Source organism: Oryctolagus cuniculus, chromosome 1 (genome assembly GCF_051225735.1).
Source record: "Oryctolagus cuniculus isolate XC-2025 breed Fujian yellow rabbit chromosome 1, ASM5122573v1, whole genome shotgun sequence".
Taxonomy (NCBI): Eukaryota; Metazoa; Chordata; class Mammalia; order Lagomorpha; family Leporidae; genus Oryctolagus; species Oryctolagus cuniculus.
In genome coordinates this window covers 162,177,869-162,194,714 of record NC_142867.1, presented here as the reverse complement: position 1 = coordinate 162,194,714, position 16,846 = coordinate 162,177,869, and the positions used below count along the sequence as shown (strand labels likewise).

The following is a 16,846-nucleotide window of genomic DNA, read 5'->3' as shown; positions in this document are numbered from 1 at the left end:
ATCCAGCTTCCGGCTGATGCACCTGGGAAAAGCAGCAGAAGATGGCCCAGGTGTTTGGGACACTGTCACCAATGTGGGAGACCCAGATGAAGCTCCTGGCTTTGGCCTGGTCCAGCTCTGGCTGTTGTAGTCATCTGAGGAATAAACTAGTGGATAGAAGGTTGGGCTCACTTGTTCTTTCTCTCTCTGTCTGTCTCTTTCCCTCTCCATAATTCTGAGTTTCAAAATAAATAAGACTTAAAAAAAAGGAGTGCTTTAGGCCGGCGCTGCGGCTCACTAGGCTAATCCTCCGCCTCGCGGCGCCGGTACACCGGGTTCTAGTCCCGGTCGGGGCGCCGGATTCTGTCCCGGTTGCCCCTCTTCCAGGCCAGCTCTCTGCTGTGGCCAGGGAGTGCAGTGGAGGATGGCCCAAGTGCTTGGGCCCTGCACCCCATGGGAGACCAGGATAAACACCTGGCTCCTGCCATCAGATCAGCACGGTACACTGGCCGCAGCGCGCCGGCCGTGGCGGCCATTGGAGGGTGAACCAACGGCAAAAGGAAGACCTTTCTCTCTGTCTCTCTCTCTCACTGTCCACTCTGCCTGTCAAAAAATAAATAAATAAATAAATAAGCATAAAACAAACAAACAAGAAAAGGCAGTATGATCTTTGTATGGTGGGTTCAATACAAGGCTCTTTTTTGAGTTTCAAACAGGAACATTGGGTAGTGAGAAGTAGGACTATAAGGGGTGATTAGTTTTGTAGGCATTCTTGAGCTTGAGGTGCCACTGAGGAACACATTTGGCAAGTTTGTGACTGAGTGTTTGGACAGTATCTTTTGGCTGATGCACTCTCTGTGAGACATTGGAGCTTGAAAAGATGCTTGTTAGACAGTATCCCTAGGGTAGTAGCTGCAATCCATTTACCACCCTGGAAACCCTATACCTCTTTCTTTTCTTCTGTCCCTGATTGTAGGCTGCCTAAAGCAGTCTTTAGACATAAGGAAAATTGAAAGTAGCTGTTCAAAGGAGAAATATTAGGTTTTCTTTTCCTTCCTTTCTTTTTTTTAAAATTTATTTAATTTTTTGAGAGGCAGAGTTACAGACAAAGAGGTCGTCTACCCATTGGTTCACTCCCCATATGGGCCCAACAGCTGGAGCTAGGCCATTCCGAAACCCAGGAGCCAGGAACTTCTTCCTGGTCTCCAACATGGGTGCAGGGACCCAAGCATTTGGGTCTCCTTTACTGCTTTCCCAGGCCATAGTAGAGAGCTGGATCAGAAGTGGAGCAGCGCCGCAGGTGGAGGCTTAAACTACTACACCATAGGGTTGGCCCCAATTAGGTTTTCTTAGCGTAGATCAAGAAATTAAGAGAGAAATGAATTTTTGAAATCATTCCTTCTGTATTTTTATTTCATTCACCCATTCAGTTTTAAAATGATAATAATGGTATTTTTTTAATTTGTATTTTAATGTTTTAGAAAATATTTGCTTTTTTGATTTCTGAAGGAGTAAATATATTTTGTGGCTTGGAAATTTGCTTTCTAGTAATATGCCTTGATGAGTGAAGAAATTCGTTTTCATGATAGTACTAGATTTGGGAAAAGATATAGAAACTTGCATCTGGAAACTTACGCTTTTACTCTTTTCCACTGAGAATTTGATGACAGGCTTTGATCTGTTATTTTTCTCTCTAGAGTGTAATTTGTTATACAGATCTATTATTGATCCTGTCTGTTTTGGAAATATCAAAAAATTGGGGTATAAAGCAGAATTATCTCTAAATGGCATATATTCTCAAGGACTCTGTCACAGTGAACAGTAGTTTATTAAGAAGCTTGAATTTTATAACTGATATAAAATTTGTATGTAGACAGTTTATTAAATGTTAAGCTGTTACTTCATTCATATTTGGTCTGTCAATATTTGTTCAACAGTGAGAGTGAAAAAGAAACTGTTTAGTGTTAAAACTGGTCTCTTAGAGCAAACTGATATTCAAAAATTTCTTCATAGGACATTTACTTATTTGCTTGATCATTTTTTCTGATTCTCCTAATCTAAAATGAGATGAGAATTTGTCTTGTGCCAGGAAAAGTGTTCAGAATCCAGCAGTGTTGTTGCTACAAGTATGAGTGTGTGGTGGACTGCTGAGAGTGAGCAAAGTAGGCACAGCTAGCTGTGCACTGAAGGAGGTGTTTTAACTTACATGTCTGTGCACTTAAAAATAGTCCTAAGTCTGACAAGGCAAGTTTTGTTTCCCCTGTGAGAAAATTTAATAAATTTTGGGAAGCCCTTGGAGTCCAATTTTGAAATTTAATTATATTTTGACATATTCTTTAATTATGCTTTCATTTTAGCTTTGACTATGGAGAAATCACTTTATGTGTAAACTAGAACTCAATCATCAGTCTGTAAATTTACTTCTTGAAATTAAAGCAAACCTAATGGTAATTGTGCCATATTATTCCCAACTGATTTGAATCATTTGCATTTCTAATAAGGATTAATTATCACTAAATAATTCTAGAGAAATCATATCTATTCAGATACAGTACTAATTGGGACATTTCTTTGTTTATGGAACCCCATTCTGAATGAATGACATTCAGCCACATGCACTTAAGAGAATTAGTATTTTACCTGATTGACTCCACACCTTTATATGACATGTTGTATCATGGGAAGGAAGTAAAAGAAGTACAAAATTTCCATTTACCATTTACTTTGTTTCATCTTTGGAGTAAAAAGCTGATTGGAAAAGTTTACATTCTTCAGCTGATTTTTGTGGGAGGAGGGGCTATTAAAATGTATTTGATGAGCTCATAAATTAAATTTCAAGGTTGAAAAATCAATTGAAAGTGAAAATAAAAACTGTGTAGCTTATGAAGGTACAGGTGATTTTTGACCTTGATCTTACACTGTTCATCTACTTCTACGAATATGTTTTTTATAGTGGCCTTTTGTTCCTTATGTATGATTTTTTTATCTGTTTCCACAAACAATATGATATGCTGCTTAATATTTATGTCTACATTTTTTGGCAAAAGAGTCTTACAGTTTTTTTGTTAATTAGATGTGTTCCACAGAATTTTTGTTTACTGTATGTTTTTTTTCCCCTTTTAGAGTTGATCTCTCTAATGTATTAGATCTTCATGCCTTTGATAGTCTCTCTGGAGTAAGGTATGTTTTCTATATTTTAGTCATTTTTTGTAGTGTACCTTTTATTCCACAATTAAAAGAGTAATTCACATAATTGTGCCCTCAATTTAAGCTTCCTGTTGTTCCTTTGGCATATAAGACCATTTTTAAAGAGTTACATTCTTTTTTTTTTTTTGACAGGAAGAGTTAGACAGTGAGAGAGAGCAAGACAGAGAGAAAGATCTTCCTTCCATTGGTTCACCCCCCAAAATGGCCGCTGAGGCTGGCGCGCTGCACCGATCTGAAGCCAGGAGCCAGGTGCTTCCTCCTGGTCTCCTCCTGGTCTCCCATGCAGGTGCTTCCTCCTGGTCTCCCATGCAGGTGTAGGACCCAAGCACTTGGGCCATCCTCCACTGCCTTCTCGGGCCACAGCAGAGAGCTGGATTGGAAGAGGAGCAACTGGGACAGAATCTAGCACCCCAGGAGAGACTAGAACCTGGAATGCTGGCACTGCAGGCGGAGGATTAGCCTAGTGAGCCGTAGCGCTGGCCATGAGTTAGGTTCTTGAAAGTTTTGTTAATTAATGTTTTGTTAATCGGAATGCACTTTTTTTATTGTATTTTATTTTTTATTTTTTTGACAGGCAGAGTGGACAGTGAGAGAGAGAGAGACAGAGAGAAAAGTCTTCCTTTGCCGTTGGTTCACCCTCCAATGGCCGCCGCAGCTGGTGTGCTGTGGCTGGCGCACTGCGCTGATCCGATGGCAGGAGCCAGGTGTTTATCCTGGTCTCCCATGGGGTGCAGGGCCCAAGCACTTGGGCCATCCTCCACTGCACTCCCTGGCCACAGCAGAGAGCTGGCCTGGAAGAGGGGCAACCGGGACAGAATCCGGCGCCCCGACCGGGACTAGAACCCGGTGTGCGGGCGCCACAAGGCGGAGGACTAGCTTAGTGAGCCGTGGCGCCGGCCGGAATGCACTTTCTTACAGAGATTATAATGTAGGAGCAGTCCTTTGGCACAGTGGTTAAGACACTCACATCCTGTATTGAAGTGCCTGGATTCCAGTCCTTGCCCTACTCCTATTACAGCTTCCTGCTAATATGTACCCTGAGAGGCAGCAGGTGATGGATCAAGTAGTTGGGTCCCTGTCACCTAGGTGGGAGACCTGGACTGAGTTCCTGGCTTTTGGCTTTGGTTTGGCCAGCCCTGGGTTTTTGTGGACATTTGGGGAGTAAACCAGCAGATAGGCAATCTTGCTGTGTATCTGTCTCTGTTTCTGTCTGTCTCTCTGCCTTTCAAATAAATAAATAAATTTTAAAAAGTATAATTTAAATGATACTTAAAATTAAGTGCTAATGTTAGTATTCTACACCAGCCACTATGTATAATACTCTTTCTGTGGGAAAGTGCATGAAATGCTTAGAACTTTTTAACTCGGGTTGCAGAGACATACACTACCCTTTCTCTTTTTGATACATCAGTTTTCTCCCTCCTTCTGGGAGAAATCTTTGATAAGGCAGGTAAAAAACATTAATTATTCCTGAACATCAGTATCTTTGTTTTAATTGTAGTGAGAACATTTTATTTTTATTTATTTATTTATTTATTTATTTGACAGGCAGAGTGGACAGTGAGAGAGAGAGACAGAGAGAAAGGTCTTCCTTTTGCCGTTGGTTCACCCTCCAATGGCCACCGCGGCTGGTGTGCTGCGGCCAGCGCACTGCGCTGATCTGATGGCAGGAGCCAGGTGCTTCTCCTGGTCTCCCATGGGGTGCAGGGCCCAAGCACTTGGGCCATCGTGAGAACATTTTAAACATGGAATCTATCCTCTTAAATTTTTAAGTGTTCAGTACAATATTGTTAACTGCAGGTTTGGATGAGGATGTGCAGCATATCTCTAAAACTGATTCATCTTGTGTAACTGAAACCTTATATATGTTGAATAGCAGCTCCCTGTTTCCTCCTCTCCTAGTCCCCGGTAACTGCCATTGTACTCTGTCTCTGTGAGTTTGAAATGAGTGGAATCATACAGTGTTTGTCCTTCAGTGACTGATTCATTTCACTTAGCCCGATGTCCTCAAGGCTCATCCATATTGTCATATATGGCAGGATTTTCTTCTTTTTAAAGAGTAAATAATACTCCATCTTATGTATTTCCACATTTACTTTATTCACTCATCTGTCAAAGGGCATTTAGATTGTGTCCGTGTCTTGGCTATTGCGAATAATGCTGCAGTGAGTATCTTCCTAAATCTCATATGTGCCCATGCAAGGTCATGAAAGCGGACACCCCTCTGAATAGTCTGAATAGGTGAGGCCATTTTTCTTAGGCGTGGGCTTGGTAAGTGATGCTGCACTTGAAACTCCTAATTCCCATTGCACGCGCAGGACAAGAAACACACATAGCCAGGGGATCCCTTATCTGAAATGCCTGGGACCAGATGTGCTTCAGATTACACATTTTTTTCATATTTTGAAATATTTGCAGGTACATGAATCAGTTATCTTGGGGGCAAAACCTAAGTCTAAACACACCTTATATGTGTAACCCAAAGGTAATTTTGTTTTACTTACTTATTTTAAAAATTTGTAGAAGGTAATTTTATACAGTATTTTCAGTGCACATGCATTTTGACTGTAACCTGTCACATGAGGTCAGATGTGAAGTTTGCTCAAAAAGGTTCAGATTTTGGAGTATTTCAGATTTTTGGATCACAGATGATCAATATATCTAAGAAACCCCAGTCTTTGGAATTGTCCACAATTTAAAAATAGCATCTAAAATTTTAAAATAGCATCTATAATTTTAAAATAGCATCTAATAGCCTTTGAGGTTAAGGCATGATGATACTTTATTGGGCCTGTTTTACTGTATACATTGGAGATTTTAAATTCACATTTAGTTTATAAAAAAAAATTGAGGGGCTATGGCATAGATAGTAAAACTGCCACCTGCAGTGCCAGCATCCCATATGGGCGCCAGTTTCAGTCTGGGCTGTTCCTTATCTGATCCAGCTCCCTGCTAATGCACCTGGGAAAGCAGCAGAAGATGGCCCAAGTCCTTGGGCCCTTGCTCCCATGTTTGAGTCCCTGATGAAGCTTCTGGCTCCTGGTTTTGGCCTGGCCAGCCCTGGCCATTGTGGCTGTTTGGGCAGTGAACCAGCCAATGGAGGACCTCTCTTTCTCTCTGCCTCTGTCTTTCCCTCTCTAACTCTTTCAGATAAATAAATAAATCTTTAAAAAAATATTTTTGGATATTTCAGCACCTGAAAGTGTGGGATAAGTAAGGCAGATATCTCTTCCTTCTCAGTTTGGACACCGAAACTCAGGGGATGACCTTAAGTGACAAGAGTGACTCTAGGAGTCAAGTCTTCAGTTGAGAGCTGTTTTTGTCAGCCTATAGCCTCTGGTGTTGGACCAGTACCTCATTAAAGTTAGCAGATAATAAGTTAAAATTAAATGAATTGTGTTAAATTATGAAGACATTTCCCAGATGCCTACACAAACTCAGTGTTTGCCTTTCAAATTGCATTTAAAGGGAGGCTGGAGAGTTTGATGTTCCTAAATTATACCAGGGAGCTTCAAAAAATTCACGGCAAAAGGAATTAAATAATGCACATTTTCTGTGAATTTTGTTTTTTAATGAGAAGAGCAGTTTTAAAAGTTTATTTACTAATTTACTTGAGAGGAAGGGAAGTAGGGAGGGAGAGAGAAATATGAATCTTCTATCCCTTGGTTCATTCCACAAATGAGCACAATAGCTGGCTCTGGGCTAGGGCAAAGTCTGGAGCCAGGAACTCAATCTGGGTTTCCTACTAGGGTTGCAAGGGTACAATGACTGACCCATCATCACCTGTTATCTCCTAGGGTATATATCAAAAAAGAGTTGGGATCGAGAACAGAGCCAGGACTCAAATGTAAGCACTCTAGTATGGGATACAAGTGTCCTAAGTGGCTGGGCCAAACACATGCCCCTCCGTGAACTTTTTGAATTCCCTTTGTGTGTGAATGATTCCTAACTTTTTTTAATCCTTGTAAATTATGCAAGGTAAAAGTGCATACTTGTTGTTTTATGGTAGAGATAGGTCCTTTAAGGCCACTTTTGTCAAAAATTGTAAAATCTCTCTTCACCCTGAACCATTTTCCCTAATGTCAGATTTTACTGTCACTTATTCATGTGCTGAATAAGATTGATTATGAAATAAGAATATCACTCCAAAATATGCTGTTTTTTCATGCAAGCCTTTTATATTCTGATGTTAAAATGAAAATCTTTCCTTTGTTAAATGAATAAAGTCTTAAGCATAAACTTGGTTTGATTCTTTAAAAATCTTTTTGGAGCCAGTGCTGTAGCATAGTGGGTAAAGGTACCACCTGTGGCATCAGCATCCCATATGGTTGCTGGTTTGACACTTGGCTGCCCGACTGCTGATCCAGTTCCCTACTAATGTGCATGGGAAAGCATCGGAGGATGCATCAAGTATTGGGTCCCTGCATCCACGTGGGAGACTCAGAAGAAGCTCCTGGCTCCTGACTTCGGCCTGGCCCAGCCCTAGCTGTTGCAGCCATCTAGAGAGTGAAACATTGAATGGAGGATCTTTCTCTCTATCTCTCCTTCTCTCTCTCTTTATAACTCTGCTTTTCAAATAAATAAAATAAATCTTAAAAGCAAACAAAGAAAGAGGTGCCCTGTATTTACCTGGAGAACATTTGGGTATCTGAACACACAGGGTCACAGAGACGAGTCAAAAACAGGACTTGCTAAGTTCTTCCCAGTTTATTACCATTATTTCATACTTTTTAAAATCCAATTAGACTTTTCTGTAGCTATTTCTATATCAAACTAAGCACAAAAAAATACACAGATTTACCCATTTTTTCCAAGTCATTTATTTATGAAGGCTCCTGTATCCTGTCATTTGGGGAATGAACTGACCACCACCCCCTCTGTTAACTCTACCTTTTGAATAAAGAAATCCTTAAAAAAATCTTAAAAATCATCTCTTCTCCCTTCTTAGTTCTGGCTTTAGTAGGAAGAAATGTTGACTGAGACTGTCACCTAATTCTGGGAATAAGAGCTTTTGTCTTTTTGCCACCTGTTTCTGAAATGACCCAAAATCTAGCCCATCCTGAGTTTGTCTTATTGATCCATTTCTTTTCACTTTAAGACTCCAGTACATTTCATTTGAATATTTCCTACTTTTTCATTCTCCTTTTTTCTTACCTTCCATATCTTCTTATTTCATTTGAGGCAATGAGTAAAAAGATGGTTATAAATTCTGTGATACATTTAAATGTATTTATAAGATGGAAAAATGAAACAATACTGTGGAAATTTGTCTTGCTTAAACTAATTTATCCCTTTTGAGTTTGAGTTTGCAAGTGGGTTGTCATTGAATATGTAAAACACTAAAATATTTCTTTGTTGAGATCTTTTTTTTCCTCTTTTTTATGTTTTATTCCTTTGTATTTGATTCCTTAGAAAAGTGATTTTTCACTTTGAAATTCAGTGTATCAGTTTGTTTCTCTTTCTCTTATGTTGTTTGCTATAATTTGCTGTAGTAAAGGTACTTTCTTCAAAGCATCTAGTTCTTCATATTATTCTGTATTTTTACATAGGACAAATAGAAAAGTTGTTAGTGCCATTTTCCATTAAAAGAAATAAATTATTATAGAATATAATGGTATATGTACAAATGCTAAACTATTTTAGATTTATATAGTTTATTAGTGTAGAGACAAAAATTGTTCCAAGATTACAAGTAAATATGCAAAATTAATTCATGAATTTCAGGTTTTGGTAGTATATGTTTGTCCTCTAGACTACAGTACATTTTCCTTTATTTCTATGATACAGAAAGAATTAAAAGCATAAAATTCTGGGATTTACCAGGAACCAAAGTGCTCATTGCTAAATTTTGACTCCTTCTTATGAAGTTTTAGGCAGTCATTGTTCAACATTAGATATTGAACATATGGAAAAAGGATAAAATTTTTCAAAGATTTTTAAAAGTAATCTCATTCTACACTTGATTAAGAGCATTTATAATGCTTTAGTGACACTTAAAAAAGTAGATTTTAATGTGATCCTGGCAGTATAGATAAGGCCTTTGCACAATTTTTCTTTGTGCTAAATTAAACAGGAGAGTCCTTTCCTGAGCAAGCAGCTGGGCAGGATTTAATTTGACACTTTCCCCTGCTAAGACCCCCCAGTGAGACTCATTCCCTCCAATAGTTTTCCCTGCCCCTTCTCTCCTAAACTTGCTGTTACTAATTTACCCCTCACTGTTCCTCAGGGCAAAACATCTGCAAGGTCTTTTTCCCCTTCCCACCCTGTGTCCATCAGTGTCTCCATCAATGCTACAGTTGTTAGGGTTGTAATTTGTTATGCCATATTGATCTTCTCGCTCTGAAGAGTCTGACTTTTGAATTTCTCCAAACTGGTAACTGAGGATTTATATTTATGAACATTATTTGTGTCTTAATAAGTTAGATATGTTCTAGGGAAAACACTGATAAAGGAAAATTTACCCTTTGAACTTTAAGTGCCAGCATTATTTTCATATTAGGGAGCCTGAGGAGAATTGAGCAGTACCAAAATGATTAATTATGTATATTTTTTCTGAGCATGTGTTATACATATTGAAATTAGAAGAAACCTACTGACATGTGGAGGTCTTCAAAAGTTTATGAGAAAGCATATTATGAAATAATTGTGCATGGGTTTCAAGTTTTTTTGCACCAAAATAAACTTATCTTTTAATTCTATTTTCCACAAACTTTTTGAAATAGCTGCATACTGAAATATATACAAGTACTGCCAAAGGATTAGTTTTTCTCTTTGTTATAAGTATACATGTATGTATGTAAATTGTGTACATTTTTAAGGAATTTTTAAAAATTTAATCTGCCAGCCTTTTCCATTAAAATAGCATGTAAAATTTGAGTGTGCAATAGATTTAGTTATGGAAAATCTCTTCCTTATATAGCTTTATGTCTCCAAGTAATATACAAATTTAAATCGGAAGTATATTCATCTCTTGAGTTAATAATAGTTGTTCTTAGTTTGCAGAAAAAACTTCAACATGTGCCAACAACACAACCTCATCTTGATCAGGTAAAAAAAATTATATTAAAACAAGTCTTTAAAGTATCTCTTGAAGTTACCTGTGTATCTATTTAAGTTGGCTGTGTTTAGGACTTTTATTTGAAATCTTTTTAAAATGGTATTTCTAGACTATTGACAGTTTTTAGAATTTTGAATACTTTTGAGATAATCTAGTGCAACTTTGTAATACAGAATGGAAAATTTTCAAACCATAGTTGTTGAGAATCTTAGGAGATCATGTTTTCTAGCTTCTCCATTCTACAGTTAATTAGTTCATTGGGTGGAAATTACTACTGAAAAGCAGCCTGGGGATTCTAAGTGTAGTCTGTTTTTAACTATATTGAACTAACTGTGTGGCTTATTAAAATATAAACTGACTTTGAATTTCACCTTCAAGTAGCACTTTAAATTTAAAGTTGTTGTGGTATTTTGCATGTTTTAAATTTCTAGTTCCTGAAGTCGGTATTTAAGATGTTAGGCGCCAGCTAAGTATATTTCTGCCGTACCCATGTTTCTGTTAAGTGTGTAATGGATGTTAACGCTGTAGGGTGACTTCTTTTTTTAAATTTTTAACAATTTATTTGACAGGCCAGATTTCATGTATTTCATATATGCAGTTTTAAGCCCATAATGATACTTTTCACCATCCTCCTCTCCATCCCTCCCCCTTCCTGCCTTTTTTTTTTTCTGTTAATTTTTACTATAACATGCTTTCAATTTTCTTTATAGTCACAGGCTTATCTTCCACCAAATAAAGACTTCAACAAATGTAAAGTAAAAAGACCATTTTCTGCAGGAGTATAGACAAGGGCTATAAACAGTAATCAGATCTCAAGATGAGGGTGCCTTCTTTGTTCCACCTGCATCACAGTGAGACAGGAGTATGGGGGGAGCACCATGCCAGGCTTTCCTATTCTGTCTCTAAATGCTGAGTTCCTGCATCCTTACTAGTTGCATTAGGCCACAAGAACAGCATGCATTTGTTTATTTGTCTTCATTTTGGCTGATATTTGCAGGTGTCATACTGCCATGTTTGTAGCATCTTTTCTAAGCAACTTCTTAATGGAATGTTCATCTTCACTTACCTTTAAAGTGAGTGAGAAGCAGGTGTTGTGGTGCAGTTGTTTAAGCCATTACTTGGGATGCCCACAATCTCTGCTTCTGATCCAGCTCACTGCTACTGCATCCTGGGAAGCAACAGATGATGGGGCCCTGCCTCCCACATGGGAGACCTAGATGGACCTCCTGGTTCCTGTCTTTGGCTGTTAGGGCCATTTGAGGAGTGAACCAGTAGATGTAAGATCTCTCTCTGAGTGTGTCTCTCTCTCTTTCTCACTCTATCACTCTGCCTTTCAGGTAGATTAAAAAAAATAAACATTAAAACAAATAAAATGAGTGATTGAAAGCAATGCAAGTACTTGGTCATACAATTTTTTTGAAAATTTAACTTTATTTCCAGTATTGGTCATAAACTTGAAGCATATTCTTACTGAGCTTTGGGAAAGGGATATCATATTAGGAGTAACAAGGATGAAAAGATGAAGAAAAAGTAGTCCTCAAAGAACATTTATAGTGGTCAGTGCTGTGGTGCAGCAGGTTTAGCTGCCATCTGCAGCACCAATATCCCATATGGGCACCAATTCGAACCCTTGCTGCTCCGCTTCCAATCCACCTCCCTGCTAATGTGTCTGGGAAAGCAGCATAGGAGGGCCCAAGTGTTTAGGCCCCTGTACCCACGTGGGAGACCGAGATAAAGCTCCTGCCTTCTGGCTGTGGCCTGGCCCAGCCCTGATCTTTGTGGCCATCTCTCTCTGTCTTTTCCTCTTTTTTTTTTTTTTTTTACAGGTAGAGTTATAGACAGTGAGAGAGAGACAGACAGAAAGGTCTTTCTTCCGTTGGTTCACCCCCAAAATGGCCGCTACGGCCAGTGCTGCGCTGATCCAAAGCCAGGAGCCGGGTGCTTCCTCCCGGTCTCCCATGCAGGTGCAGGGCCCAAGCACTTGGGCCATCCTCCGCTGCCCTCCTGGGCCACAGCAGAGAGTTGGACTGGAAGAGGAGCAACCGGGACTAACCCAGAGGCCGGCACTGCAGGTGGAGGATTAGCCAAGTGAGCCGTGGCGCCAGCCTCCCTCTCTCTTTCTAACACTGACTGTCAAATAAATAAATAAATCTTTTAAAAAAAGAACCTTTATAATGACCAATATCTGCACCTATAGAATCCTGATTGTACCCCCCTTTCTTATCCTTCAGGATGCCTTATAATTTGAGTTAAAATGTGTTTACCTTGTATTAGTCTGTAAATTCCTTAAATATAATTCTTCATTGCTTAACAACTTGGGTTGTGGTAGGTGTACAGTGAATATTTGCTAAAGGAATATAAAGTTGGCGGTATAATCAGAGTAACTTGTGTTTTTTTTTTTTCTCAAGATTTCTTACCTTTCAAATTTTCAGGAGTGGTGCTTAGATACTTGTACATTAATTGTGTATGTTTAACATTTTATTGAGAGAAATTTTAAAGAGATACAGAAGTGGAGAGAATAGCAAAATGAACTCCTTGTATGCACTGCTTGTCTAAATAGAATCTACATGTTGCCGATTGTATTTCATCTGTTCCCCAGCACCTATTCTGATGTATTTTTCTTTTTGACAGGCAGAGTTAGACAGTGAGAAAGAGAGAGACAGAAAGGTCTTTCTTCTGTTGGTTCACCCCCCAAATGGCAGAATCCAGCACCCCAACCGGGACAAGAACCCGGGGTGCCATCGCTGCAGGTGGAGGATTAGCCTAGTGAGCCACGGCGCCGGCCTCTGGTGTAATTTTTTAAAAGATGTATTTATTTATTTATTTGAAAGTCAGAGTTAGAGAGAGAAGGAGAGGCAGAGAGAGAGAGAGAGGTCTTCCATCTGCTGGTTCACTCCCCTATTGGCCACAATGGCCAGAGATGCACCAATCCGAAGCCAGGAGCTTTTCCAAGTCTTCCACATGGGTGCAGGGGCCCAAGGACTTAGGCCATCTTTCACTGTTTTCCCAGGCCATAGCAGAGCTGGATTGGAAGTGGAGCAGCCGGGACTCGAACCATCGCTAATATGGGATGCCAGCACTGCAGGCGGCGGCTTTACCTCCTACACCACAGCACCAGCCCCTCAGATGTAATTTAAAAAGAGCATTTTAAGATGGAAAATTTCAGGCCTGTGTAAAAGTAGAATAGTATGGCAAACACATCTATACCTGTTGCCCTTGCTGTAGTGTAAGCAAATCTGATTCTTATGCACTTTCCTGCTTTAGATACGTAAACAGAAGGCAAAATTTAGTGTTGCAGACATAGCGCTGTTGGGGGTTTCGCACTGTGGTGTAGTAGGCTAAGCCTCTGCCTGTGGTGTAGGTATTCCATATGGGCTCCAGTTCATGTCGTGGCTGCTACTCTTCTGATCCAGCTCTCTGCTATGGCCTGGGAAAGCAGTGAAAGATGGCCCAAGGGCCTCTGTATCTGCATGGGAGACCAGGAAGAAGCTTCTGTCTCCTGGCTTCAGATCGGCTCAGTTCTGGCTGTTGTGGCATTTGGGGAGGAACCAGCAGATGGAAGACCTCTCTCTCTCTGTCTCTCCCTCTTGTCTGTAATTCTACCTCAGAAATAAATAAATAAAATCTTTAAAAAAAAAGTATTGTTAGATTCAGCAGTATGAACAGTCTTATTTGGGTTGAGGACCTGGGTTTGGAAGGTGAGAAGGTTTCTGAGAAAACTCAAGTGGCAATCTGTGCTTAGTTATTGTTATTCTTAGAGGCAATTATGAATCAAGCCTTCTGCCCCTTTTCTTCTGTGCTGGGAATTTACAGGTTTCCCCTCTTTAGGGTTTTTCTAATATGAGAAGAATTTACTGGCATAGAAAAGCACTGCTTCCCAGTCTCTCCTGCTTTGTTTCTTACCTTTCTCCCCTTTATGTACCTGCCTCAAACTGCCTCTTTCCTCAGCCTCCAGATACGCCGCTTTGCCTGGAACATGTTTTCTTTCATCAGGTGTCAGCCCCTGTCTACCTACTTCTCCCCCCATCAGGCCACAAACCATTCCTGAGGTTTCATGGTGCGTAGAGTTGAGGGAGAAGCAGATGGTAGAGAAACACACATATCACTGCACTTGTGGAAGGCAGAAGAGCAGCAATTCATACATTCCAGAATATCGAGCTCTCTCCTTGACCCCATGGTATATTTTTGCTTCTCACTGGAGTTAATTGTAGTCTTTAAAGATGTTGTTAAGTCATAGTTCTAATTTGCCAAAAGCAATAGTCATTCCTGATACAAAAATCATTAAGCTAAGAATAAAGCAATACGAATATATGGAGTCCTATATTGAGACATTCTCACTATTAAAAGCCAGGTTTTCCAACTTAAATAAGATCCATGTTTGAAAGCTGAATTACTGATTTTGAAAATGACAGGTTTTGTTTCATTTGGCAACCTTTTGCTGTTTTTAAATTTGCTGTATGTTTTGATATGAATTTTTGAGATAGTGATTCCTTGAATGAGGAAAGAAAAACAAAACAGTAGTAAAATTTCAAAATAAGTATATTTTATTATAAAATAATTTTAATATAAAATAAGAGTTAACATGAGATGTATCTTCTTAACCTATTTTTGAGCAGGTCTCTAGAACCTTTTCATCTTGTGTAACCATAGAACAGCAGCTGCCTGCCTCCCTGCAACCCTGAAAGAGTGAATTAAATCGTTGGCACCCTTTGGGAAGATTTTTTGTGTGTAATTTTTTTAGATGAAGTAGTGTTTTGTGTAAATACTAACTCATTCATGAATTCTGTAGAATTTAGAAAATGGAGTAGTTGATTCCCAAAATCATCACATATAAGGGGAAAACTGTAATGCGTATTATATTTTGTTAGTTAACAAAATGTCATGAAAATGATCCTTTTCATCTTAAAACTTGTGATTTTAAAAATATATTGATATTACTGTAAAAATTATTCATAATTATTTTTCTTGATTTACAGAGTATTACTACAGTTACATTCGAGGTACCAGGAAATGTAAAGGAAGAAAGGCTAAATGAATTTATTCAGGTGAATGCAATTTTTAACTGATCATTGATTTATCAACTGTTTTGTTACCTGGTTGGTGCTCTTAGCAATGCTTGGTCTTACTGAAACATGTCTCTTGATGCAGAGTCTCCTGTGGGAAAAGAATGTGACAGACAAGGACCGGCACTGCATGGAGGTCATACGGCTGAAGGTGCAGTATTCGGTTTACTCTCTCAGACTTTTGGGCAAAGTCCCTTTCTTAGCTGCTAAATACAAATCATGTTTGGTTTTAAACAGAAGTTGCTTTTGTCTACTTTGATTTTTCTTTATCATTTCTATTGCTATAAAGGAGCTTTGGAAATTACTGCATAAAACATGATTTATTTTCACAGCTTCGATTAATGTTGCAGCTAAAACAGTCTGTTTGCTTGAAATGTTATCCCTTGGTTTCCACTTCCAGGTGTTTTAAGCAGATATATGGCTGGATTCTTACCAAACTCTGTACTTGGCTCACAGATTGATCACCTAGAGAAAACAGTTCAGTTTTCTGAGAGAGCTTATTTTCAGAGAGAAGTAATGAAGTTCTGCTATGGTTGGACCTTGTATACAGACACTAATAAGCACTAGAATAATTCTTGTTCTGGGTTTGGAAACCCGATCTCTCTTACTTGATATTTAGGTATTTATGGCACAAAGGGTGTTTTTTTCCTAGGGGGTAGCAGTTCTCTGTTTTTTGTTTTTTTTTTTTTTTTTTTTTTTTTTTTTTTTTTTTTTGACAGGCAGAGTGGACAGTGAGAGAGAGAGACAGAGAGAAAGGTCTTCCTTTGATGTTGGTTCACCCTCCAATGGCCGCCGCAGCCGGCGTGCTGCGGCCGGCGCACCGCGCTGATCCGATGGCAGGAGCCAGGAGCCAGGTGCTTTTCCTGGTCTCCCATGGGGTGCAGGGCCCAAGCACCTGGGCCATCCTCCACTGCACTCCCTGGCCACAGCAGAGAGCTGGCCTGGAAGAGGGGCAACCGGGACAGAATCCGGCGCCCCAACCGGGACTAGAACCCGGTGTGCCGGCGCCGCTAGGCGGAGGATTAGCCTAGTGAGCCGCGGCGCCGGCCAGTTCTCTGTTTATAATTAACCAATCAGTGGCCATTTGAGTATGGATGTGTCCCTACGTGCACATAAGGTTTGTATGATTACCACTTATTGTATCCAGTGTAGCTACTTCCCCTGGGGTTCCCTAGAATGTCAGGGGTTGAGACTATCAAGAACCTGTTTATAGATTGTTTCACTCCCCTTGCTGGCTCCACCTGGGATTGGCTCTCTAGAAGACACAGGTGAATCCCATCTGCTTGTAAATCACTCTGAGAGGAATGAGGCCAGATCCTGCTGCTGTTTTATGACTGCAAGGCCATCTGCATTCTGTGATGCTGACAGAGCACGGATCCTTCTCTTTTGGCAGGGGCTGGTGTCAATCAAAGAAAAACCACAGCAAGTGATTGTTCAAGGTGTCCATGAGCTCTATGATCTGGAAGAGACTCCAGTGAGCTGGACAGATGACACTGAGAGGACAAATCGATTGGTCCTGATTGGTAAGTAACAGGGTTAC

The 16,846-nt window shown here is 39.8% G+C and overlaps 1 protein-coding gene across 4 annotated transcripts in view; it reads left to right on the top strand.

Moving 5' to 3' along the window:
• ZNG1A (Zn regulated GTPase metalloprotein activator 1A) overlaps window positions 1-16,846 on the top strand; it is a 55,717-nt gene that overhangs the window by 33,741 nt on the left and 5,130 nt on the right. For all 4 annotated transcript variants that reach the window (XM_008256123.5, XM_089337087.1, XM_002708232.6 and 1 more), the window contains 5 exons: window positions 3,103-3,159; window positions 10,182-10,233; window positions 15,220-15,288; window positions 15,392-15,457; window positions 16,700-16,829. In XM_008256123.5, the coding sequence (XP_008254345.2) occupies window positions 3,103-3,159; window positions 10,182-10,233; window positions 15,220-15,288; window positions 15,392-15,457; window positions 16,700-16,829 (374 nt within the window). The remainder of the gene's footprint in view (window positions 1-3,102; window positions 3,160-10,181; window positions 10,234-15,219; window positions 15,289-15,391; window positions 15,458-16,699; window positions 16,830-16,846) is intronic.